At 40.5% G+C, this 27748-nt stretch overlaps 1 protein-coding gene, 1 long non-coding RNA gene and 1 other non-coding gene across 4 annotated transcripts; all 3 read right to left on the bottom strand.

Moving 5' to 3' along the window:
• Positions 1–3855: 3855 nt before the first annotated feature.
• On the bottom strand, positions 3856–7963 carry LOC115366037 (uncharacterized). Its single transcript, XR_003928801.1, has 5 exons — positions 7873–7963; positions 6279–6352; positions 4773–4828; positions 4471–4595; positions 3856–4161 (listed from the first exon to the last, which is right to left on the bottom strand). It is a non-coding gene; the product is annotated as an uncharacterized LOC115366037 (long non-coding RNA).
• LOC115367120 (small nucleolar RNA SNORA74) lies at positions 5160–5358 on the bottom strand. The gene has a single exon (XR_003928893.1). It is a non-coding gene; the product is annotated as a small nucleolar RNA SNORA74 (small nucleolar RNA).
• Positions 7964–13198: 5235 nt separating the features above from the next.
• Positions 13199–27375, bottom strand: cfap96 (cilia and flagella associated protein 96). 2 transcript variants are annotated; one of them, XM_030061239.1, is made up of 9 exons: positions 27369–27375; positions 19724–19884; positions 18563–18782; positions 17632–17769; positions 17102–17177; positions 16034–16219; positions 14555–14721; positions 13666–13708; positions 13199–13391 (listed from the first exon to the last, which is right to left on the bottom strand). In XM_030061239.1, exons 2-8 carry the CDS (start codon positions 19821–19823, stop codon positions 13672–13674), a joined length of 924 nt encoding a protein of 307 aa, XP_029917099.1. In that variant the 5' UTR covers positions 19824–19884; positions 27369–27375; the 3' UTR covers positions 13199–13391; positions 13666–13671. The 2 variants fall into 2 exon arrangements, with proteins under 2 accessions (XP_029917099.1, XP_029917098.1); XM_030061238.1 differs by having other exon boundaries at positions 13199–13708.
• Between the last annotated feature and the right edge of the window lie 373 nt (positions 27376–27748).

Raw genomic sequence — 27748 nt, 5'->3', positions numbered from 1 at the left:
GAAATGAATTTGAACTAGTTCATTTTTGGGACTGTAAACTTGGTTCAAAATTGTGAATTATTAAGGTGAACTAGATTGTTTTAATCCATGTGAAGTTCTTGTGAAGTGTGAACTTGTACAACATTTGTTGGGAAGAGATGCTGAGCTTTGCTCCTGTTGTCTCATCTTAAGGTCTTAGACAGTCTGGAGAGCTTCTGGTTAAGAAGCATTTCCTGCTCAGAACAGTTGCATCTGGTTACCACAAAGTGATACAACACTTCCCTCAACCAGGAACAGAGTAGGATGTTCACAGCAGTGAAAAGAGTTTGTCAACTGGTTAAGTTGAAGAGGCACAAGTACTGCACTATACAGCATGCAGGTTCATCTGTGTGTATTAACAGGTAGCCTTTATCAATCCCAATCAATCAATCTTTATTTATATAGCGTCAAATCACAACAAAGGCATCCAGCCAGCATCACTACACTGAAAAGCCTAAAAGTGACTTGAATCGGATTTTAAGTGACCTTTGCTCAGCATTTATTGAGATGTTGAGGGTAATACAGAGGTTTACTCTGCATAATAAGTGAACTTAACTTGATAGAACTAATTTCTGAAAAAAGCACTGTCCTACATAACAGCTAGGAGGGAAGTGAAATACTTTTCAAAATGGGTGAACTATCCGTTTAAAATGATTAATTTCTTGTTTACTTTGTTTCACCATGGTTCACACACACCACCTCAAAAGCTGATGATGCTGAGATTCACACTGCAAAATCATTCCTAATTGTATGTTACACGTTTGCATTTATTTATTTATTTTACCTGCAACTGTTTTTCAAACCTGTATAATGTATACCTCTGTCTTTTGTGCCTGCATGGCTGTTGTTTGTACAGAAGCATAAGCATGTTTTTCTGAATTAATGGGATAATTATCTCAGAATTCTGAGGTGTCTACCGTATTAATCTAGAGAAACAGGTCAGATTTTTTTGTGAGTGATATGCATAACACTTCACTTAAGCACATTTTGCTTGTTATGTTCACAACCACAGAGGGACACACACACACACACACACATATATATATATATATATATATATATATATATATAGTTATCTATCTATCTATCTAAATATATATATATATATATATATATATATATATATATATATATAGTTATCTATCTATCTATCTAAATATATATATATATATATATATATATATATATAGTTATCTATCTATCTATCTAAATATATATATATATATATATATATATTAATCTCAAGTATTTAAGAATGTTAAGAATTTCAGATTTCAAACAGTTAATGAATTAATTCCCTGTTAACTGCTAGCTATGCAACTTGATGTTTATCACACACTTTTTCACACCTGTGGAATTTCTGTTTGTCACAATACTTTTGTTTCAGTTGGCCAGGTCTTGCTTCCTATGTTGCTGAATTGGTTGCTTAGCAGTGTATAAAAAATGCAAATTCTGAGTGCTACGATTCAAGTGAAACTACTGATTGCAACCAAAGGCAACCTTTATTTGAGCATTGAAGAGAAGATTTCAGTCCATAACCCTGTTTGTCACTATAGCCAGTACTCGAGTTGAGGGGGGATGAGGGTGGATGGCATCCCCCCTGAAATAAAAACGGTCAAAATCATCCCCCCTGTAAAACTGCCATCCTCCCTTTTCATCAAGTGAAAAAAATTGACCATCCCCCCCTGAATTTTTTTTACAACTCGACTACTGACAATAATGACTGCTGAATGGTACAGCTGCTGTGGTTTTTCTGCAGAAACATCGTGTGTCAAATTTCTCCTGGCCACTGGAGCATGTCTTCACTGACAGACTCCAGACAGAGCTCCAGCTGCTTTAACGTCTGTATAACCTGCAGGTGTCAGCCTCAGAGATACATACATATCTCTATCTAGATGGTTAGATGTAGATCAAACAATTCTTCTCATTCAGAGCACTGATTTGCAGCCAGTTAGCTAAACCTAAGAGTCAAAATACCACAAAAAAGTGTTATTATACATTGAGTAAAGCAAACTAAATAAGAAATACTTGAAAATCACAACTATTACTACTACTACTATGCACTGTTTGTTTTTGGAAGGTGCGGATGCTCAACTTGAAAAATATTTTACTTAAATATTTTCTATCTATCTATCTATCTATCTATCTATCTATCTATAGGGTGTAGTGCACAGTTTAGGTTTAGTAACTGACTACAATCATAATTTTTACTAATTGTACCTACTGTTAATTATAGTGTAATAGGGTTTGATGGAAATGTCCATCATATGTAGTGGGGAACATGATACTAAGTGTACTCTGTATTTGTTTCATTGAGTATACAGTTTTGAAATATATTGCCAATACTGCAATTTGAGACTTTCTTTGTTGTAAACAAAAGCAACTGCAGACGGACTCCCTCAGTACCCATAAAGTCAGGCCCAGTTCAAGGTACTACACCTACGTCCTGGCTCTTTTGATGAAATTGCAACCCTCCAACCACCTGGGTTAGACAAACAGGAACTGAAACTACAGGGGGATCGTTATGCTTTGATGAAGCTTCCTTTAAAGAGGATAACACCACGAAGTCTGATGAGGCTGGAAAACACTTCAGAAGGATCTTGGACCACTCCTTCATGCAGAAAAAATTCAAAAAGCTTGATGTTGTGGCCTATTCTCCTGCAGACAGAAACTACAAAACACTGTTTTGTTCCTTCAACTATTTCTTGATTTCTTTGACTATTTCTTAGCCAAGTCTCAGCCTGTTGGCAGGGGAAACCATGTGTTGGGCTAAAATATCCTGGTACTTGGTGGAGAAGGCAGCACAACAGCCCAAATGCAGTAATAACCATCGCCATATTTTACTGCTGGTACAACATGAAGACAAAAATTTTCTGCAGAACTGGTAGCTTGTAATGTAATGTAACAGGACATTTTCTTAAAATCAGGTTTTAAGAACCAAATTCATCTCAAAAATCAAAAGCATATCATAATTGGGTGCACATTTAATGTACATGCCATGCTGTAAATGGAAGTCTTGATCAAATCTAAACATTTTTACATTGTTAGTACCAATATTGTTTGTTTCACAGCAAAATGGGCCAAATCAGTAAGAAGTTGATTGACAGAAGAATCATGGTTCTGTGAATAAAACCATAACCATCCAGGTCGCCCTCAGGTGGTATGTTAGTGTAAGGGCCATGTCTAAAATCTGTAGTCAGACCAAAAGTGGGTCACTTTGGTAGTCTCTCATGTACATTAGCAAGGTTTCAACATAAGGCTTACTTAATCAAACTGACAATGCACACTTTCAAATAGATATGCTGCACTTGTGTCAACTGTACAAGATATAGATTTTACCTCGTTTATGCTTTTCAATAAAGTTGGATTGTAAATACTTGTAAACTATTCAGAAAATGAAGTGCTTTAATCAAGTTTTCATTTATTTTGAACAAAAAAAAAAAAAGACTTAATCCCGTGAAAGATGGCATGCAAAGCAGTGTATTAGTACTTTGGACATCAACCGTGAACTTTGAGTGTTTTAAATGATGTTCTGTTTCTACCATACAAACTATCAGCTATTACTAATTGTGTTCAAATATACCCAGTTTTAACATGAATTAAGTCTTCTCTCCATCAGCCACAAACCAGTGCTTAAGAATGAATTTAAAATGCTTGAAAGGGAACACCATTGTACTCACCTCAAAACCTAATGGAAATATTTTTAGGAGAAAATCTGCATTAATCCGTCTGGCAGATTCATTCAAAGATTAACACAAGACAAACAGTGTGCTTGTTTTAATCCACTTAAGCATTTAAAAAAAAAAAAAAAAAAAAAAAACACAGAATCACACCTTGTAAGCCAGGAGAAACAATTTTATGTACCAGATACAAAGCCAACATCAGTGCTGAGCATTTCTGATCTTGTTATAATTCTGCACTTCTTTGAACAGCAGTTTCTCTACCAGAATTATAACTTTGCAAATTGTACGATTCAAATCTCAGCACAGGGAATGTCCTTAAATACAGGGGAAAACAAGAAACACTGCCCTTGGCAGTGTTTAGCAATTTGGGTGTGAACATTGAAGCACCGGTTGATGCAGAGCCATTGCAAAGCAGACTCCATCAAGTCACCGAACCAGGGCAGTTCATCCTCTGAATACCCTGCAAACAGAGCACCGTGTTAGATAGCACACCGTGTTAGATAGCACACCGTGTTAGATAGCACACCGTGTTAGACAGCATGTGCAACACCAAATGTTAGCTCCTCTACAGTTTGGACTGTTTCAGGTCTTTAGTCAGGTTCTGCTAGAACGTTTCTATGTGAACCTGTGCCAAAAGTCCTGCAATTGCTCTCCCAATACAATGAGTCCACAACAGAGAAAAGGGCCTCTGTGATGGCAGTACAGGATTGGGTTTCTAGACTGTTTCTGCACACTTCATATGCGTCACCTGATACAAATCCATACATACCTGGTTTAAGACGTAGGTACTGACAAGTGTTCACTATCCACACCCTGTGGCTAGCACAACAGGATGTTAGGGGGCTGGTTCATACCCCCCTTCGCCCCCCTGAGGGCAGTGGGCCCACATCCCTCCTGTAAGGAGAATAGAGCCATCAGGTAAACAGAGTACACCCACTGATTAGTTAACAGTGTCAAATACTATGCTCAGGGATTAAGGCTCACCACGGTCTTGTCAGCATGATGTGTTATGAAATCATCATCACAGCAAATGATACAAGTTATGGGAATGGGGAATGTCTCCCAACTCACCTTCAGTGGACCTTCATGATTACAACCAGCTCACTACTGGTGTGACAGCCACCTGCCTGGGGCACAAACAATAGAAGAGTTTGTTAGCTTCAGCTGTATAGGTAGGCCAAGGCTTCATGCTCAATTCTAACCTGCCTCGATGGCTGTGTTCTACAACATATTAACCCCTTATTAACATGAACTCACAGGAATGCTACAAGGCCATGTGCACAATAATGAATTCTTTTGTTTTGACATGTTATATATGTGACAGTTTTGACTAAATTGAGTTGTGAAACCACAACATTGTTGGAACCGTGGTTACTGTGGACAGTGTTAAGTTACAATTAAATGTATTTTACTATAGTTACCCCACATTAGCATTTTGTTTCATGACACACAGTGCTAAGTGTGCAGCCCTGCACTAGGCCCATCCTGACAGTGGAACAGGACAGGCCACTCTCTGTGGGCTCAGCTCTGTGGCAGCTCAGCAGCTGCTGATTCTAAAACAGAACCTGCAGAACCGAACACGTACAGAGCGTTCCTCTACCAGCACTGTAACACTGAGCCAGACACACACCGTCTGGACAGCTGACTGAGAGCTGGAGGGCTGACATACAGGCCCTAATAAGGCCTGTGGTCAACACCACACTGGTTATGCATGGGAACCGCTTAACCTCAACTGACTGAGACATCTTCAGCACACTTCACACAAGCATGCATGAATACAGTTACCCAGGCCTTCAGTGAGTATCAGGTGGCCCATGGTGGAAATGAGTATTGATGGTTTAGCCATGCAACAGTTCACAATTCTGCATATAATTTCGAAGTGATGCTTTGATGTTTCACTCCCAAACCTGCCGTCCACACTGAACAGCCACAAAATGCCTAAAATCCATAATCCTTGCACCAGATGATGGCCAGGATCACATAAGTCCTACATTTTCAAAAAGTCCTGGTTTCCCTTTCCAAACAAAGGCCTTGTTCAGACTGACAACCAAAATCTGTTTTTGCATATCCAGATCTAAACAGTGTGAACAGCCAAAAACCAAACATGGTGGTTTGAAATGTGACTCTCATCTGACTTCTCCAGATGTCAGTTTGGACACTCTGGCTATTTGATCAGATATTTATGGGACAAAAAAAGAAATTGGTACATTTCTCATGCTTCTGCATTGGAAAACTGTCCCCAGTGTACACAGTTAAACACTTGCGTCTTTACCACAGCAGTACATGCAGACAGGTTGGTGATTTAACACAAATACAATCTGCTCACCTGCAAAATGTGGACAGTCTATATCTGATTTGAGCAACAAACCTGATTTGCCTACAGTCTGAACAAGGCCTAAAATGCCAGACCAGCATCTCATTCTTGTTGTGGACATGGCATGTAGAAAACCTGTTTAAAATTTACCTGGCTTAGTGTGGACATAATTAAGCTGACAGAACAGAAATCCTACAGTATCAAATACTCCCTTCCCTTCCTGTTCCTAGGTGTACAGATGCCACCATGACCCATCTATTTACCTTCTTTTCAAAGACATGTGGTTCTCATTTCAGTCCCATAGCTGCTGCTTGAAAGGGCTTGCTCCAACACATTTCTGAGAGATAAAAAAGAAAATTACATTAATACAAACTGATGAGCAGAGCTGGAATAGTTGAGGCAGAAACCTGATGCAACTCTAAGCTGTCAAACATTTGTTGCCAACTTAGAGTTTGAGTAGCACAGGCATCAGAGTTAAATGCAATGCTTTTTATGACCCTTTCAAAATAAGTTTAAACCATTTAAATCATTTATTCAAATGAGCACTGCAGCTGTTAAGGTTGGTGCTATTCAGTGCAGAGGTCAGCACTGAGTATGAACTACATGATTCTAACCAGCTCCTTTAGCCTAGACAGCAAATGCTGCTTGAATAAATCCAACCAGAAAAAAGGGGCATGAGCCACAACCAAGGGTTTTTATGGATTTCTCTACATATGCTCGAGTGAATCTGTCCTATGAATGCAGTTAAAAAAAAAAAAAGAAAAAAAAAGGACAAAGCAAGTTGGGTTAAGTTACACTATTTTAAAAGGGGGCTAAATGTTGCTCCAGACTTAAGCTGCATTTTGGCATGGGAAAACCTGGCATGGCTGCCTTCTGAGGGGTCCAATCCCATGCAGTTTGGGCCACAAACCATGCAGTCCAAATTGTGTTCTTGTGGCCTGCTGTAAAATAGTGTGTTTGTGCTGACTGGGGCCTAAACAGTCTTTAGATTGGGTTTGACTGGAAAGCTGAGACTCTTGTGGATTCAATGAGCCACATCTGACTCGTGTGAAGTATCGACTTGACAGTAACAAGTCCAAAGATAAGCACATCATCCCTGCCCTGACATCTGATGACTTTAAAGGCCTGTCTCTCTAAATATCTATATATACTTATACTTCACATAATGAGACAGCAGGCATATCCTGTGTCCCATCTGCTTTCTTTTTTCAAGTGCAACTGTGGCAGTGCTCATGGACTCGAATTATGCAAAATGCAGTGGTCATGTCCATGTTGGACCATGGGAGAAGCTGGTGCACCACACCTGGACAGACTGGTAATGAAGCCCCTGCTAGATCCTGGCTCAGGCTAGCGACCAGGCTAACTCCTAGCGGCCTAGCCACAGAGCTCGCCTGCCACCAACAGGCGAGCTAATTTAGAGATCTAGTCCAATGCTAGCAAGTGAGCTGCCCGCTCACCGGCTGGGTTAGCCCTCGACATGCACCTCTCCACACACTCTGTGTCAATATGGCTGCTAACGGCTACTTGCCTTGCCTTGCTATCGACTTGAGAGCCAGTCACTCGTGGTTCCAGCCAGCTAGGTCCATAAGAACACACGGCGAAGCATGGCAGTGAGCAACGTGTGGCCTACGAACGTTGAAATAACGTTGTTTAGAGAATAGCCAAATTTACGCCGATTTTCCCAACAGACCCTGGTGATTCGAACGGAAGTTCTTGATGAGGTATTTCTGTAAGATAAACCAAGTACACCAGGGCTGCAACCTTCCTACCTGGACAATGGACACAACATCCATCACATAATCTTACATTCATTACAGCGTTATGAAATAAAAGCTAAGTAACGTGACATGATCTTACCATGTGTCAGGCAGCGACTACGGAGAGACCACATTGCTGCAGACTGAGAGGAGGAGAGGAAGGCTCTCACTCACTTATAGCGTGCAGTGTACCGCTGTGCATTCTGGGAGGATCTTCTTCATCCTCTTCGGTGGTTGAGAAACCCTCTCAGAGGCGCATTACCGCCGCCTACTGGTAGTCCAGTCATTTTATGAAAAAACCTAGGACAAATTGCAAGAGAAGCAAACTCAACTGATTTTGTATCCTCAGTATGTCCTGAGTGAGGGAAAAAAAGTCCCAGGAAATCCCATTGGTGGAAAGTTTTGAAAATTACCTATTTATGACCACAAATGACCAAAAAACACTGTTTTTAACACACAGGGAAAGGGGTTCAAAATTTTACTTTCAGATATCACTATAAAAATTCACAAGTTGATTACACACACAAAGACAAGAAAAAAAGTCAATTACAAGTTCTTTGAATTATTCTGTTTACACATGCATATCACACATTATCTGATTTGATATGCGCTAATAAGGAATATGAGGAATAAATGCCAGAACAGATATTTAAACAGTGGATTAAAAGGTTACTATGTATATAGTAACCTTTTAATTCACTGTTATATAATAACCTTTTAATTCAAGGTTACTATATATAAAGTGACCTTTTAATTCACTGTTTAAATGTCTCTTCTATCATTTATTCCTTATATTCCTTATTAGCGCATATCAAATCAGATAATGTGTGATATGCATGTGTAAACAGAATAATTCAAAGAACTTGTAATAGCCTTTTTTCTTGCCTTTGTGTGTGTAATCATCTTGTGAATTTTTATAGTGATATCTGAAAGTAAAATTTTGAACCCCTTTCCTGTGTGTTAAAAACAGTGTTTTTTGGTAATATGTGGTCATAAATAGGTGATTTTCAAAACTTTCCACCAATGGGATTTCTTGGGACTTTTTTTTCCCTCACTCAGGACAAACTGAGGATACAAAATCAGTCGAGTTTGCTTCTCTTGCAATTTGTCCTAGGTTGACCCCAATTTTGGCCTAAAATGACTGGACTATGAACCGGAGGGAGGGGTACGACAGTAATATTCTGGAAAAAAAAAAAATCAGAATTCTAGAGATTAAAATTGTAAAATTTTGTGAGAAAAAAATCGAAAATTCTGAGTTTATAGTCATAAATTTACAAGAAAACCCCAGAAATTTATGACAAAAACCTCGAAATTTATGAGATTATAAAGTCACAAATTTGCGAGAAAAAAACGTATGATTCATTTAATGAGTAACAGGTGTCAAGATAACCAGCTAGCCATAGGCATCAATTTGGTATGGCAGCTCCCTTACCTTGGAATCAGGTTTAAATGTACAATCTGCTCTCATTCAGACTGATTTGCCTATAAGAAAAAAGCAGATACACCCACGCTACAGCCAGGAAAACTGAGTTCATCAAGGAAGGACAGCGGCCAAAGAGTAGACCCAAAAACTACTCTGCTGGTTTGCTGTCTACAGCACAAGACTGGTGATGACAGTTGACCTGGAGAGGCAGCTGAAGATCCCATCTCACATCACCCAGACCTCGTTGAGACCAGACATCATCTTGGTCTCTGAGGCCTCAAGACAGCTCATTCTACTGGAGTTAACCATGCCATGAGAGGAGCAGATGGAGAAAGCGCAAGAGAGGAAGAGGGCAAAGTACCAGGAGCTGGTGGAGGACTGTTGCAGGAATGGTTGGTAGACCAGATGCATGCCAGTGGAGGTGGGCAGGCGGGGTTTTCTGGCTCTTCCCTCAGCAAGGCCTACGGAACCCTAGGCATCAGAGGTGAAACATAGCAAGCAGTAAGATTCTGACCTCAGCATTTTGGACTAGCTGTAATTTTCATTCAAACTTTTAACAAATTCAAGTAAAAAGGGAATTACAGTAGTCTACAAAAGTAAATTCTGCCAAAGATAGGCTAGATTAAAATACAAAGAACCACCACTACCTACCATTGGTTTGAAAACACTGCTAGTCTAAAAAGCTACGTTCTCGTTCCACAAACAACATACAGTATTCAAATAAAATCAGCATTACTGTGCATCCATCCATCCATCCATCCATCCATCCATTTTCAGTCATTTATCCGGGACCCAGCAGGCTGAGGAGGTCAGCCCAGATAGTCTTTTCCCCGGCCACATCCACCAGCTTTTCCTAGGGGATCTCAAGGCATTCCCAGGCCAGCTGGTAGACATAGTCCCCCTGGGCCCTCAGGGGCCTCTTCCAGGCAGATAAGTGAATCTGCCTGGAACACCTGCACTGGGAGACGGCCAGGAACCACAACTGGCTCCTTTTAATGTAGAGGAGCAGTGGCTCTACTCCGAGCTCCTTGCGGATGTCCAAGCTCCTCACCCTATCCCTAAAGATGTGCCCATTTCCGCCACTTGTGTCCACAATCTCATTCTGGGTCACTACCCAGAGCTCGTGACCATAGGTGAGGATTGCTGGAAAGATTGACCAGTAAATCGAGAGCCTTGCCTTCTGCCTCAGCTCCTTCTTCATCACAATGGTCTGGTATAGTGACCACATAACTGCTGTCACTGCCCCAATCCGTCTGTCAATCTCCTGCTCCACTTTACTCTCTCTCATTAACAAGAATCCGAGACACCTGAGCTTACTCCCCACTCAGAGAGGACAAACTACCTTTTCCTGGCAGAGAACCATGGCCTCGGACTTAGAGGTACTGATCCTCATCCCGAAGACTTCGTACTTGGCTGCAAACCACCCCAGTGAATCCTGAAGGTCACAGCCTAATGAGATCAATAAGCAAGGATGCAATCCTGTGGTCACTAAACTGGACACCCTCTACACACTGACTACGTCTTCAAATCCTGTCCATTAAGATCAAGAGCAGAATTGGGGACAAGGGGCAGCCCTGGCAATCCAACACCCACTGGAAACGAGCTCGACCTGGTGCCAAGAACGCAGACACAGCTCTCATTACAGTTATACAGGGACCAGATGGCCCACAGCAGCATACCCAGTACAACATATTCCTGCAGCAGCGCCCACAGGATGCCCTAGGGGGAAACAATCATAAACCTTCTCCAAATCCACAAAACACATGTAGACTGGATAGTCAAACTCTCAAGGGTGCAGAGCTGGTCCACTGTTCCATGGCCAGGATGGAATCTGAATGTTTCCTCTGGAATCCGAGGTTCGACAATCAGCCGGAGTCTCTTTTCCAGCACCCTAGAGTAAGCTTCCCCAGTGCACCAAGGAGAATTAATTCAGAAAAACAGATAAGGCGAAGGCCTTATGTATTTGACCAGCAAATTTTCGGCAGGTTTTTGTTACTACAGCCAGGAAAATCACAAGTCTGCACTATTTTTGTTTTTCCTCTCTGACAATAAACTTGTCTATCTACTGTATGTCTAGCTCTCTCAGGTCATGGCAGTCGCCATCCAAGCACCTTTGCTTTGAAACAGCTGATAGAATAAGCGTGGCCGCCACCCTGCAGGAGCGAGCACTGATACTGATGGAGTGAAAATGGTGCAGAGTGATTGTGAAGTCTGACTTTTTTCCTGTTGTTGGTTTTGTAATGGAAATGAATTACTATTTAGCATGCACACTGTTTTAAGAAGCAAAACTTTTTATTTTTTGACCCCAGCAAACTAGCTGGAAGTACCTATTATAATACTTAAGGAGGCCAGAACCTTGCCCTATTCATTCACTACACTGCCGGGGAGGATTTCATATAACTTCATGTACAAAAATGTGAACTATCCCTTTAAAGTTTGTCCAGCTGTGCAGAGTCTTGACCAAGAAACATGAACCAAGACCAAAACAAGACAACATCTTGTTTACTATATATTAATGAGATCTCCCACCCTATCCATGCTGTAAACTGATGATTGCACATGTACTCAGTCTGCTAACTGTATAATTAAATTCTCAGATAACACTGTGATTCTTAGTTTACTGCACAGTGACAGTAAATTATATTTTAATGAGACTGCATAGTTTGTACAGTGGTGTTATGACAATCACTTAATCTTAAACTTCTGAGCTGAGCATTTACCACTTACCATCCATGATGAAAGCATCACTCCAGTCAGTTCACACAGATATCTTGGAGTCGACATGAATGACACTTTCTCCTGGAGATCTCATGTTGATGTCCATGTCCATCTGTTCAAGGCTGCATCAAAGGCTGTCTTCTCTACTCAGGCTCAGGGTGGTGTTGAGAAGAAGCTAACGTTGATCTTTTTAAAGTCTAGTAGAAGCATTGGAGTAATAACATGCTTCTAGAATTTGTCCATACATTTCAGATCTGGGATCACCCACCTGGTGCAGTTTAGACTAAAAATTGTCACTTCGATGCATTATGAACAGTCTGTCATCAGACATGCTGAAAGGATCATGCCAGACCTCCCTCATGTCCTAAGCTCAGAATTTTAGCTTCTTCCCTCTGGCATAGTATGTAGGACACCAAGGTGCCTGCAGCACTTAAACTGATCAACACACAGAGAGGGAGTTGTGCAATATGTCTCAGTGTCAGTCCAAGTGGTGTCATCAGTAATTAATGATGGCTGGAATGATTTTTATGGTTGTACATAAGTACTTAACAATGATGTGTTTAATTGTTGTGTTTTATAGTAATTCTATGGTAATTGTGTATATTTTTATTGCTATGTCCTATTCATTGTCACGAATCTCTCTGTCTGTCTGTTTAAATGATGCTTTACAAGTTTCTACAGGATCAACAGAGATTTAGATCTATGTATCTGAAGGAGTTCTATACATAAAAGATACATGAAAGGTGACCAAGGACCAAGTGCAGAGAAGTATATCTTTTGCATATGTTTTTAGATAAGTGAGACAAATCACCATGTAGGAGTGGCAAAATCCAAGCCCACACATCCATTTTTGATGATGAAATTGAAAATGAATGGTCCCATTTGTCCTCCATTTCATTCCTCCCATGTCTCCTCCAAGTGAGAGGCAGAGCAAATCAGGAATCAAAAAGCTTTGATGGACTCCCTGCACACAGTTTTTGTCATGTTAAACACATTGTAATAGGACGGACTGGGTATGTTCTACCCAGGCTGTACAAAAATGTTGATTATCATCATTTAGAATTGTATAGCAAAACCTCACTACTACCTTTAGTGATGAGAAACTTACCATTTTGTTGTAGCCTCTTGTTAGCCCTGAACAGTTCAATTGGGTAGTTGTTTCATCCTCTCAAAAACCATTACAAATGTCTTTTCTGAAAGTGGGAAACTTACTATGAAATTGCTGACCAGAAAAATGGCAGCAAACTGTGCTTTCGATGTCAATTACATTTTATTAAAGTCAGAATTTAAAGAGGGATGACAGTATAAGTGTAATATAGGCTTCGGATTTTCTGTCATGCATAAAGTAACAGCCAGCAGAAGAGAAGGAAAAGAGAAGGGGAGAAAACAAACCAACAAACTAAGATAAGGTGCACATTCAAAGTGTCACGCAGTACCCTTCAACTCAGCCAAACCCACCCTTGCCCATTTTGCCGGCTCTATGTGGGAGAGGAAAGAGAGAAAGAGGAGAAAATGGCACTGAGTTCAGGGAAGATGAGCCCAAGATTAGGTTGTCCTCGTCCTTAGTTATCTATTACACCTGCACCAGAAATTCATCCAGGGAACCCTTCTTGGTACATTAAATCACTGCTAGAACCTTTATAATGTTGGCATGACCCATAGAAGTATTGCCATATCAGGGACTGCCACATGGTATGATTTATACACTGAGCCCATGGTGATGAAATATGGGTAATGTAGTCAAAGACTCACAACAGCTCAGGCAGGGGAAGCGTAGTTTGCAGAGTGCACCACCCTGAAACAACATAAACAAAAAACACAGCAAAAGACGAGATTTAGATAGGAATGTGTTTTTTGGTAGTATCTATAGATAAATTAGCTTGTGTCCTAATTAGGTGCCTTTCCAACATGACGGTGATTATTAGCTGAACAGATGTTATGGTTAACAAGCTAACAATATGCATTAATCGAAATACAAAATTCATCAGATTATCAGTGACGAACTGATCAGTTCCAAGTCAAACACAGCACAGAAATCAGTTGTGTTTGAGTTCTTTTGAGGTGGTTTACAAATGCAATTTGTTGTTGTCCAGTATGGCTGCCAGAGTGAGCATTATTTGGAGCTTTCCACTGGACTTGTCACTGGGAGAAATCTGACTTCCTTCATCAAAAAGTGCAAAGGAAAAACATTTAAGGTGGGATTACAGAGAAGATCTGAATGCTTCAAATGTGCTAAAATAACCAGATATGGTGTCACAATAAAATGTCAGACAGTGAAATCAAAGATAAAGTTTTTTGTGAATTTTTATGAGTGAATTTTTATAGCTTCGGTGAAGCGTTCTTTGCAGTCTTTACTTTACAATGGTATAGATTTATGATAGCATAGTATTTTAATTTGATTAACAGACCTAGCACTGACAGTGAAGATGAATAGCTGTAGCTAGCCTAGCTAATATTAGTATCTAACATTAGTTATCATCATTGTCTCTCGTTAGTGAGTCATTCGCTGTCAATGACCAGATACATTTTTTTTTTTTTTTGGTCTCCTATATTGGTTCCAATGGAACAGATTCAGCATGGAGGTGGGAATGACAAGATCCCTATCTCACCTGAAAGTAAGGATAAGAGTAAGGACATGAACCTGCTAGCATTGAGGTTGATGATGCTTCTGATGGGTGTGCTCTTAGGACCAGGAGCTGGTCGAAAGATCCGGCACTCTTGACTGGTTTGTTTGGGGCGACGAGGAGTGTAGGGATCAGCAGAATGAGGGGGATAAACATCAAATGTCCCTGCTTTCATTCCCCCAACCTGACACAGGACATAATCACATAAACATGAGAATGCACATACACAAGTCAGAAATCAGGATTTTCATTAGTTTCAATTGAGAATAGCTTTGTGAGTGATGGCAAGGTGCAAAGGGCTCTTAAACAACATTCAGATTCCCTTAGGCAAACAGTATAGTTTTCATCAAATCTACAAAAATATGTAATCAATAAAACTGCATCATATTCACCATTGCCTGGAGCAGTTCCTATTTTAAAGAAAAAGACTATAGGCCTATTTGACCCATATACACTATATGGACAAAAGTATTGGACCACCTACATGTTACACCTACAGGAGCTTTTGTGACATCCCATTCAAATCCATAGGCATTAATATGGAGTTGGCCCCCCTTTGCAGCTAGAACAGCTTCCACTCTTTTGGGAAAGCTTTCTACCAGATGTTGGAGTGTGTCTGTGGGAATTTTTGCCCGTTCATCCAGAAGAGCATTTGTGAGGTCAGACACTGATGTTGGACCAGAGGGCCCGGCTCACAATCTCTGTTCTAGTTGATCCCAAAGGTGTTGGATGGGGTTGAGGTCAGGGCTCTGTTTGGGCCAGTCCAGTTCTTCCACACCAAACTCAGCCAGCCATGCCTTTATGGAGCTGCTTTGTGCACTGGGGCTCAGTCCTGCTCGGACAGAAAAGGGCCTTCCCCAAACTAGTCCCACAAAGCTGGAAGCAGAGAAGGGGCTGAGGCCGAGCCCAGAAAAACCAACCCATAGCGTTATCCCTCCTCCAGCAAACTTTACAGTCAGCACAATGCAGTCAGGCAGGGAACGTTCTCCTGGCATTCACCAAACCCAGACTCGTCCATCAGACTGCCAGATAGAGAAGTGTGATTGGTCACTCACAGAACACGTTTCCTTCACTCCAGAGTCATGTGGCGGCGTGCTTTACACCACTCCATGCTCCTCAGCGCTCAGTGACCCCACTCTGTAACTTTATGTGGTGCTGCCACCTGGTGGCTGAGTTGCTGTGGTTCATAAACACTTCCACTTTGCAATAACACTACTTACAACTGATGGTGGAATATCTTGAAGGGACAAAATTCACCAACTGACTTGTTGCAACAGTTGTATCCTATTACATTACAGCACCACGCTGGAATTCAGTGAGCTCTTTACAACGAGCCATTCTCTCACAAATGTTTGTAAAGGCAGACTGCATGGCCAAGTGTTGGTGTGGCTAAGGGACTGAATGAAACACCTGAATTCAATGATTAAGAGGTGTGGCTCAATATTTTTGTCCATGTATTGTGTCTATTTAACCCTCATACATTTATAGATAGTTACCCGTTTACTGGGGGAGGGAGGTTTGAAGGGAAGTGGTAGGTCTTTCTTTTGTGGTAGGTGTGGCTTATTTGCTGGTGGGAGTGGCTTGCCACTATGGTATGGGTTGTCATGGAAATAGTCTCTGGGGTGAAGGTTGAGCTTGAAGGGGCCACCCTTCAGTCTGGAGCGATGGCTTGCTATCTCTCTCTGGAGCACACACACACACAAACACAGTGTTTCACATGTGGTAGGGATGCAAGCTGTGCTGGGCGGTAGTGTCACTAAAAGTAGTGGCAGTACTAGCTTAAAGCAATGGTAGACTCAAAAGTGCTATTTTTCATTAAAATGTTTTTTATTATCACCACTGAGTGTAGAAATTACTGCAAAACTGTGAGAATGTGAAGTCCTTTCTATGCAGAGAGAGGACAGAGATTTCTCCTGACTAAAATGAGTGATCTAGCCTCCAAAATGTAATTTTTCAACAAGTGAGCTCTACAGCAATGTTAACTATGAAAACATGAGCTACAATATTGGTGCAGCATATTTATGGAGCATTAGCAAACTCATTACTTTTCTGTGGTAACTTTCTGTGGTAATTAGTAACTTAGCACATTTCAGTTCATATATAAATCAAGTGCTTAGTTACCTTTTCAAATTAGCAAGCCATTATCAGACTGATTCTTTTATCAGTGCCAAAACAAATGAAAATATAATCCCCAGACTTTGTGAACTATAAAGCAGCTATTGTATCTGTTATGCCTGTTATTACCATGCAGAGTTAATTATGGGTGCACATGGCTCTGTAATGCATTAACTACTGTGTTAACACACAAGTAGGAAGAATACTCAACATAAGGCATCACACAGGCTTTTGGGAGGAACACTATGTTACTCCAACACATGACTTTTCTCAGAAGATAGAAAACACTGTCATGTAACAAGTTACTTTTAAAGGCAGTAATCAAAGTTCCATTTAAAAAAAAAAAAAAGCTTTTAGCATTCCCTACTGCTATTTCACAGGTTGGGTAGAAATAAGGAATTAAAATGTAGGAGATGAAGGGAGATTTAGGGTTAAGAGTTAAGTGTTACCTTCAGTAGTTCCTTGGCCCTGTCGTAGGGGTCTGAGGCATACAGCTCCATTTTGGACAGTGTTAAATTGGGAAAGCTGCAGTGAATAACATGTTACTCAGTTGCATCATTTCCTGTCAATATTATATGCTGGGGTGGGGGGAGGGGAGGGGATCTCAATTAAACCTTTCAAACCTGAGAAAATGTATTTGATTATTTTCAAAAACATTGGGAAAATGAGCAAATTAGTAAGAAATGAAAAAAAAACAATGCAATAATTGTATCTATGGCCAAAAATGATCTGAAAAATTAGCAAGCATTTAGCAAAAATAAATAAATAAATAAATAAATACTGAAAATTTTGGAAAAAAATAGATTAAAAAAAATACGAAAATACGAAAAATACGATTTATATTTGTAATTATTACAATTATGAATTTGAAAGTACATCACAAGAAAGTTGTACATAAAACTACCAAAATAAATAAATAAATAAAATGTAAAAATGAACAGACCACCACCACCACCCCCCAGACTGAAAAAAGAAATACCTGTAGCCACTTCCTTTCTTGGCAGGGGAGGTGAGGATGTTGCGTCCAGGAGAGGGCTGAGCTTTCTGGGTGATTGTCAAGGCACTCATGGCCTCGACTGGTCCTGACAGAGTCCCATAGTGACTACCTGAACCAGACCTGAGGACAGGTCGAGACCGACAGAGAAAGTGGGGATACACAGCAATGAAATGAGTCAACACACACACATGCGGCTATAGACTCAATGGCTAGGGCTGATGAAAGGTTCAAAGGCCAGTGCTCATAAGTTTGGACTAATGCTGCCATAACTTTGCACTAATAGACAGTATCTTCAAGTGTTTGCAATTCAAGCATTTTTGTGCTGGAATTTACAAATGGTCCATGTTTTCTCCAAAGTTTTCCACTGAAAGCCATTCCAATGAAATCTTTAACTCTAGAGAAATCTCAAACACCCTGCTGCTACTTGTGTAAATCCAAATCATATCAATATATTCACATTCCTTGACTGGAACAGCTTGAATAGGACATCTCTGAAAGTCATTTATTATTTGAAATTACATTCCATTTTGAAATGGTTCATTTTGGAGTATTTGTTGACATACTGAGACCCTTTGTACAAGAGTCAGCAAAGTGACATTTTGATTTTGATTTAATTGCAGCCTTCCTGCTGTTCACATAATGGTGAGGTGGGGACTGTATAAGTCCTTAATCTATAAGTCCTTAATGCTTTAAGATACAGAACACATATTAATACTACCCATTTGTTATGTGAAGGCAAATGTTTTGACATAAATATTTGTGTATACTGTTTAAGATATATCTTGGTGAGTATGACCTTTTGTTATTAAATGGCGAAGACTGTTTTTTTTTTTTCTTTAGTGTATTTGTGTGTGTATGTTTGTGTGTTCTCTGATGTGTGTGTGTGTGTGTGTGTGTGTCTGTGTTCCCTCACGGTGTCTTTGTTCCATTACAGGGAAGAAAGGCCTTGCCCAGGTTCTTCTTGGCCTGCTGGATGCGGTATCGCCGGGCCAGTCTCAGAGGATCGTTCAGTGCTTCACGTTCAAATATCCGTCTGAACGTGGAGTCAAAGAAGCCACTCTGTAGTGCGCATGTGTGTTTAGCAACGCCTGCCTGCATCTGACGGCTGTGATACGCCGACTCATTGAATGGATCTAGAATTTAAAGGGAAAGTTCATTTATAAAGAATGTTTGCCCATTTTGAAAAATGTGATATTTCTCTTCACCCCCAGCTGTTCTGTAGGACAGTAGTGTTGTTATCTTCCTCTCATTGTTACTGAGTGCTGGATACTGGCTGGATGCTCCAAATGCTAACTGTTAGCCTCCTGCCACTGAGCTGGACTTCCCCCCAGCTAACATTCTCTAAAATAACCAATTACATCCACTCAAAGAAGGTTTAGCCTCACTTTACAAGTGTTGCTTTCTGAAGCTAAATTGCACATATGACTACTGAGTGCACATATACAATTTTCTGAAATCGCTGTTTAAAACTAACTTCTGCACTTCCTGTATCACTCCACGTCAGAGGAACAGTAACGACCATAGAGATGCAGGTAGATTGCTTGGGTTTGCTACCATTTGTTTTCTTCATTGAACACAGTTATAATGACACAAAAATACACATGTACATATGCACTAACATAGAAACTTACCACATAACTCAGTTAGCACATCTTCATAACTTGGAAAGCGGAGGTTTTACATGTGACCAATATTGAGGCTAAGATAACTGGCAAGTAATATTATAGCGAGCTTTGTCTTTTTGTCCGCTCACCCCCCTTGCACACATTTCATGAAGCCTACCTTTCAGGCACCTGCCAGCCACTGTTATAACTGAGGACCAGCACAAACAGCTTAGTCCACACAAGAAAGTAGTTCTATCGTTGACTTAAAAAAAAAAAAAAAAAAGTCAACATTTTTTTCTGTAATTTTGCTACTACATATCATCAAAGTCAAACTTTGTTTATTTAACAATTTGAGGGGAATAAGGCAGTTATTTTCAAGAATGTTCACCAGGGAAAGTTCTGCTGCACCTGTTTAGTTGTGATTTACAAGACGACTGCAAATCAGGGACATGGGTACATAGTATACTTACGATATGAAGCTAAGGTGTATTTGTCTCCTATGGAAATGTAGCCCATCTCCTTAAAGACACCTAGACGCTCCATGTCACTCTTCCCGTCTCCTGCTGGCATCTTGACAAACTTCACACACACACACACACACACACACACACACACAACTGAGGACAGTAGCCTGAAGGCAAAAAAACAAAACAATGAAAGAACAGCGGTCAGTGGCAGATAGTCAAGTATCAGGTCTTTACTCTACGGCTTCGTTTTTCAAACCAAGGACCCCCAGTCATTCAGAAAAGAATTGAATATTTAGATACTCATGACCTGGTAAAGATTTTTTTTTACATTAAAAGGGTCAAATATATGCAATATCTTCCTGCACTAGAGAGTTACATAAAAGTGAAAGTGAGAAAGTGAGTAAAAGTAAGCTTATCTTAACTTTGCTGTCCTACAGAACAGCTAGGAAGGAAGTGACATAATATCACATTTTTCAAAATGAGTGAACTATCCCTTTAAAGAAAATATGACTAACAATTAATCACATTGTAATTGCTCAAAATAAAGGAAACAATGTGTTTAAATAAATAGTAATGTAAATAATGTGTTTATCAATATGAATGTGAAGTCAGACATTACATTAAAAAGATGCAAGGCCAGCTCAGACGTCCCTCCATGGCTCAGAGCCAAAGCCAGCTCACATTACTGCTCAATGTTATCTGGGTGCCTCTATGAGAGCTCGTGGTCATTATGTGCTTGCCTTGAAAAGGCAACACATCTTAAAATCTTGCATATTTCTTCTTTTTATTATTATTTTTATTATTCCACCTTTTTTTCGGCGCGCTACTCCTCCTACAGCTTTGGTTTTAGGCCCCCACAATGAATTGGGAAAATGTGCGGCCCCATTGGGAGAAGTGTGCTATTACTTTTATAAGGAATCCGACCCACGGAATTCTCAAAATTCCAATTTTCCTGAAAATTTCGGCCATCCGAAATGAATGGCCAAAACTTTGGAAGGCTCCTGAGCCCAGAGCTTTGGACCTGCGTCCACGCATCAAATACGAAAAATGTGCGTCTTGTGGAGAAGAAGAGGTGTGTCAATTTTCAAACCGATCAGACTTTAGGATTTCTCATAATTCAATTTTAAAATCGCGATTTTGCCCTCATAGAAAAAGAATGGGAAATCGGCAGACACTCATGCATTTTCAAAGCCTCACAGCTCCCTCATTCTTTGGCCCACAGACTCCATTCAAAGCTTAAATGACTCAGCAGACCTTCAACTTTATGTGTGTCATCTTCAATTTTTCATGTCTGCTTTAGTTTGCCATAAAACACAGTTTAAGTTTGGAGTTATTTTTGAGCCGCCTCTGACTTTTGAATGAGTGTGTATTGCGTGAGCTAGAGTGGCATTCCTGAGGGCTAGAGTGGAGCAGCCCTGAAAATTCGCCTAAAACTTTTGTCTTAAACTTGCTCTCCTGGCCACAATTTTCACTCCACATGCATAATTTTTTGGAAAGTAGTAGGAAAAATAGTTGTGCTTTGAAAAATGCAAATACAAAAGCAAAGTACCTTCAACTTTTTAAACTGTGACCCTTAACGAGGCAGGAGTGCCAGCTCTCTCCCCCATAGACTCCCATTATATCTGGAATGCAAAGTCTCAGGAGAGAAGCAGAAGGGCACACTTTTCCAACTCGCTCTAAGGTGGGCATTTTTGGGAGTTGGAAAATAATTTTGACACAGTTTGAAAGCCCAAAGCCTTGCCTTTCTCATGATACCTTTTATTTTCTGCTCGGACTTACTGTCATTGAGAACAAAGCAGTAGTTTGACCACTACGTTTAGGTGATTTTTCACAGAAGCAGCACTGTCACTCATGCTGTGTGCTTCATAGAGCCTCATTTCTGGCTCCGCCCACACAGGCCCCAGTGGCACAGTGGATAGTGTCTCTGCCTGCCATGCAGGAGACCAGGGTTCAACTCCCCGTCTGGGCAAGAGCCACAACACTACACAGCCCACAAACAGCACAGGGCTGCTGATTTAGCGCATGTCCAGGCGCTCGCAAGGCAAGCACATCAAAGTTTCTTCAGAAACTTTATAAAGTCTAGTTACTAAATACAATCCCACTGTAAAAGTTACAAGGAACTTTAACACACACACACACACACACACACACACACACACACACACACACACACACACACACACACACACACACACATGTATATATAAAGGTCTAGAATACCTGTGGTTGAGCTTTAGCAGGTAAAGACTTCTTGGAGGATGGACTTGTGCATCTATCTATCTATCTATCTATCTATCTATCTATCTATCTGATTGTAAGGCTGTGTGGAATGTATACTCTGTATCCTCTCAGTTTGTGTGTAGTGTTTGGTTACCATGGAGAAGTGGGAGGGGACTAACTATGTTAAGTTAGCTAGGGTTAAAAGTAACAATACTGGAAGTGAAGCCATTTTGCCTTCAAAATAAAGGCAGCAGTGGCAGTAGTGTATTTCTTTTCTTTTCTTTTTTTTTTTTAAATGAAAGACAGTCTCAAGTATGGTTGAACTTACAGTTAGACAAAGGAACATTTCACAAGACCTGGTAGACTGGAGTTTGGTTTATGAGTGTCAGCTCTAGCTCTAACCCTGGTTTCTGAGTGACACTTGAGTTTGAGGTCCAGTGAAACAGCAGTGAGGGACACTAGATGGACCCGCGTCAGAGGGAGAGGGCAGATGAACTGCACCAGCATTGGGACACCCTCCAGCCACAGGAAACAATAAAAAGGCAAGTAGGGACAACTAGGCAACTAGGGAAAACATAAACAAAAAACCTGGAATGTCATTGGCAGTGATCAGCTGTTGCAGCATTTGCTGCATTTCATTTTCACCTCCTTCAAAAGCAGCTGCTGAATGAGAAAGCGCCCAGTGATGGCTTACATTGTATGTTCTGCAGCAATTAGTTTTTCCCCTTGTAAACATTTCTGTCTCTTATTCCCTTTGCTTTATCAAAGCCATTTTTGCTCTGGTTCCCCTGACCAAGGCAACAACAACAACAACAACAACAACACTAATTATAATAACAATAACAATAATGATATTATTATTATTATTATTATTATTATCATTATAACAGGCAATATTAAAACAAAAGAAATGTATAGTGGTAGATCAGGATGTGGGTTTATAGTAAACACAAATGTACTAATTTCAATGTAAAGCTGGGTGTAGCAGCAATAAAACAAAGCTTAGCGACCTTTGTAATGAGATGACACATTACCTGATACCCCTGTTTATTGTTCTGTTTGGCTGTAATCCCCTGAATGATTAGTCTCGCAATGCCCTCTGGGTAAACACCCACTTTTAAGCCATTTCGAGAGCCAATCAGACAGCTGAACAGGCTCTAAGTCCTCGGTTTGGCGCACTCACATGTGACAAAGTCAGTGCTTATAAATCAAAGAGTGATTGTTATATTTTTAGTCAGCTCCATTTAAGACACTTTTTCACCACTCCTGTCAAATTGTTGAAAATATGAACCCACTGAGTAAATATAAAATAATTCTACTTTCTCCTACCACAGGTACCCCTAATTCTACTTTAATCACTTTAACCAAAGGACATTTCTGTGTGTACTTAAGTGCTGTATATTCTTCTCTTGGTGTGTCCATGTGATGGCCTGCAGGGGAGACCAGAGGCCTGTATCACAAAGCAAGCTTAGTTTTCACTGGATCTCTCAGACCTATCCGGCTACACTAATCGAGATCATGGTGATCAGGGATAACCGGTATCACTACGCTGGTTATCAGCTCGCTCATTCGAACCAGCCCTGTGTTCCAATACTCATACTACCATACTATTTAGTAGGGAAAAAAGATTTAGTATGTCCCAATACATAGTATGTCAAATGCAGTATGCCAAGAGTACCAGGATGTTCTACTACATCCAGTCAGATTTCGCAGTATGGATTCCAGCATGCTGCTCTGGACATTCTGACCCACAATTCTATGCGCAGCAGACGTTATGTCGCACTGACTGAGTTGCGTGTACAAGCCACGCCCACATACAGACGACAACAAAACGCATGTATCACACAAAACTGGCTCAGGTACAGCAGCAGCGACAGGAAGACAGAAGATAAGAAATATGACAGACGGCAGCGCAGTATGAAACAGCACCGCCATTTTATTTATTTACCTTTATTTAACCAGAGAAGCTTGTTGAGATAAAGAATGTCTTTTGACAACAACATTCAAATTTGCCGAGAAGATGGCGGCGGAATTGAAGTATGTAGTGTACAACACTACATACTTTGTAAGGGCAGCTGCAGTACATACTAAAAGTAAAAAGTAGAAGTATGTGATTTTGAACGCAGGGCAGGTTTGCCTCATCAGGAGCCGTGAACGCACACATATAAGAGGCGGGTTCCAAGGCAGCCGACCAATCACAAACATGAGCGACAAGGAAAAAAAGCACAGTGTATGTCACGGCGGAGGAGCAGTGTATTATACTGGAAAAGGATGAGGAGGAAAAACAACATTTACACACTAAATTGAAAACTGCGGCTGCTGCAAAGAGAAGGCAGAATGCATGGCAATGTAGCTATTGCCGACTGCATAAATGCGCAAGTTACACATCGATGGCTGAAGTCCACATCTGACGCTGAAACCCATGAAATCACTGCACTGCACAGATGTGCTGTGTGTATAGTTGGTATAGTTGAATTCCTCCAGGTGTGACCCCTCAGGGGTTAAAAGGATGTGGGAGCAAGTAAAAACACAAAAACACAACACAAGAACATCATTGCATTTGGTAAGTTTGCCTTTTTATTATAGCCTGTAATAATATGCTATAATAAAATAAAGCTGACGCCACAATTCAATCACATCAGCACAGGTTGACAGCCTGAATAAAATCATAAACTGAGCTGCGTTAGAACTTATAGGAACAAAAGGCAACTATAAAGGCCGACTCGCCCTCTTGAATGAAGGCTAGAAATGATCCTTTTTCACATTTGCATCAGCAAGCTGTGCTTCGTGTTTTTGACTCTTGGCTTTTTCTCTGCCTTCAGACCCTGCCTGCCACGTCCAGCCTCTCCAGTGGAACCCCATCGTTTTTGTCATTGTTTTGTACAACCATTTTTGTGTATTAAAGGACTTTGACTGTGAAATCGAATCTCGCATTGTGGGTTCAATTCTTAGAAGCTACTGCTTAACAAATGCTAGCTTAGGAGAAGTAAGCTCTAAAAGAATTACACTCTAATCCTAATATTGATATTAAAAAAAAGGCAGTTAAGCGAGGTGCCATAGTGCTGTTGAATACCACTGTTAAGTGCTATTCAAGTTATTATCAAACAGCTGGAGTGAACAGTTCACCACTGACAGAGATAAAATTTTAAATAGAGTCTTAGAGATGAAGAGGAATACATATCTATAATATCAGTATTTAAGAGTAGAGCATCCTGTCACCTCTGCCTTGTATTTACTTCCTAAGACACCCAGTTCAACTGTTGTTACCCCACTGAATGGTTATCATTGTAATCCCACCACAGGTGGGGGTTAGTAGGTCCCTACTGCACCTTCTAGTGGGTCAGAAGCTGTTCTCATCTATTCCTATTATCAGGTTGTCTTAACCAATCAAATGGGACCATGGAGCCAGCTGTACTGTCACATAGTATAAAGACCAACAAAGTCAATCACATTAGCAGGTGCTTGGGGAGGTGGGGAGGTCAGTAACACAGACTTTCTAATGGGAGAAGCCAGATGACATCATCAAAGACAGAAGTTGTCTTCTTCATTGGTGACCCCAAGTGTCCTGGACATTTCTGAAGAAGTCTGAACAGGTGGAGTCTCGTTGATGAAGCTCAGGGACTGTGATGTCTCACATGTCCTAGGTTGTGTTTTTCTGTTTATCTTGTTTATTTTTTACTTACCTGTCTTCCTGTTTTATTTTGATACTCACCTGTCTTGTCATTTCAGAAACTTCATTTCCTGCCCCAGTGTCTCCTGCCTCTGATTACCAGCCCCGCCCTGATGTGTCTCACCTGTGCCTCGTTTCCCTCTCCCCTTGTGTGTATTTAGTCCTTGCCTTCCCTTCCCTCTGTGCCAGATTGTCTTTGTCTTTCGAGCCAAGCTTTCCAGCAATCCTTTCTAGTAGTTATTCTTTGGTGTTTTGACCTCTGCCTGTTTTTTCGGACCTGTTTTTGCCTGCACCCTTTTGGAACACATCACCTGCAATAGCCTAAATCCATGAAACATGCCAGGTTACTCAACTGAAGTTGTATTTTCACCCATTTTGATTGGCACGATGCAGATGAAAGAACAAACTAATGTTAACGTTCCCGTACTAGCTAGCCAGCTCACGACGTTAGCGGTAGCTAGCTGTCAAGTGAATGACTTGCTGTTGCCGCTGTACATTTCAAGCGAGCTGCTGCGTAGCTGCTCGTGTTGCGCATGCGTCTTCTGAAAAGCTGATTCACAGACAGCTTATTTTCCATTCAAAACACCCACGTACAGGAAACAGCGGCTACAAAACTACTGTAAATACTCGGTATCACAGTCAAGCTGTCAACTTTCCAGCATTTCTCTAGCAAATTGAGATAGATACGTGTATATAGGCAGCGGTTTGCAACCAAAATGATAGAAATAAGGTATATTATAAAAGGACACACTAGGAGACCAAGATTTTAATTGAAGGGCTTGGGCATGCGCTGCATTTATAGCTTATTATGACCGCTCGCCCCTGCCATACATCAACTTTCTACAAAACCTGACACATAGAATCTGTGGACCTTGGTAATAAATATTTAAGAAGAACAACAACAACAACAAAAACAAGTTTAGAAATTCCAACAGTGGTGGAAATTATAGACAACAAAATTCTCCATGTTTTACAGGAAAAGATGCTGTAGGGGAGAGTGGGGTAAGTAGTGCCAATTTTTACTTAAAGTGCCTTTAAAGCGAAGAGATTACAGTAATGCCTCCAACTAAAATATGCACATATAGTTTAGGATGTTGTGCATCCCTGGGAACAATCACTTTGGATCTTATAGAAACTGTTTGAGAAATATAGCTTTCGAAAAAAAAAAGTGGTTTTGTGGCACAACTTGCCCCCAGTGCGGGGTAAATTGTGCCATTAGAGAGAATACACTGGGGTAAATTGTGCCATTGATAATTGAAGTAAAACAGATCATTTTAATGTCACAAATGATAATGCTATATAAAAGTAAAGCAAATTCAATACAAAATTATTTATTTAACATTTATTTATTATTTTAACAAGATCACAGGCCACTTTTCTATAACAAGGCCTAGTGCCACATGAACACATACCCAGAACAAAATAAAACTTCCAAAATGAGCACCTGCAAATCATCTTCATCTGAATCTGAATAGTTTTAATGATCAAAGGTAAGAAAACAATGTACAATAACAATAAAATACAATAAAGTAATATAGAGTATATAATGACAAGTTGTTCCACTGGCACAACTTACCCCTGAGCTAACATCATGCTAACTGTATAGACTCATGGTGTAGCTTACTAAAGTATTAAAACCTGTGTGAACTGTTTTCAAAGTTTTCTATAATTGTTCAAACACAGCAATCAAAAAACCTTGATCATAGAAATTTTACTTTGGAGGGCAAAAAAATGTTTTTTGAACTTAAATGTGCTCACCTCTCAAGCCATGTGTCTCCCTTCTTTGCAGGATGAGTGAAATGGATGCCTCTTCAAAAACATGTGGTCACATGACCAACTTCTTCTATGGTTTTCTAGATAACAGGGGTGGCACTACTTGCCCTTTGGCACAAATTGCCCCACTCTCCCCTACCTCAAGTTGAGTTGACACCAAACTTGGTGTGCATGCTGGTTATGCATCACTGAGGCCCTGTATGGCATCAGAGGACTGACAGTACCAGTGAGCAGCAGGGAACTCCCCAAGAGCAAAATCTTCCCCAAGCATGAGAGGATTTTCTCTGTGCAAGCAGTCTATCGTCTTGCATGGGCAGAACACATCCTCATGCATGAGGGAGTGCAGCGAGGGGAAAGTCTCAAAT

This window comes from Myripristis murdjan, chromosome 10 (assembly GCF_902150065.1).
Source record: "Myripristis murdjan chromosome 10, fMyrMur1.1, whole genome shotgun sequence".
NCBI lineage: Eukaryota > Metazoa > Chordata > Actinopteri > Holocentriformes > Holocentridae > Myripristis > Myripristis murdjan.
This window is presented reverse-complemented; position numbering and strand designations above follow the sequence as displayed.

Excerpts from the sequence above, each read along its gene's own strand:
- cfap96 (XM_030061238.1), bottom strand. The coding sequence starts at position 19,823 with ATGCCAGCAGGAGACGGGAAGAGTGACATGGAGCGTCTAGGTGTCTTT. Across the intron at positions 17,178-17,631 it reads AAGAAAGGAAGTGGCTACAG|CTTTCCCAATTTAACACTGT; the intron begins GTATTTCTTTTT and ends TATTCACTGCAG. Across the intron at positions 14,722-16,033 it reads CTCCCTCCCCCAGTAAACGG|GTTGGGGGAATGAAAGCAGG; the intron begins GTAACTATCTAT and ends GTCCTGTGTCAG.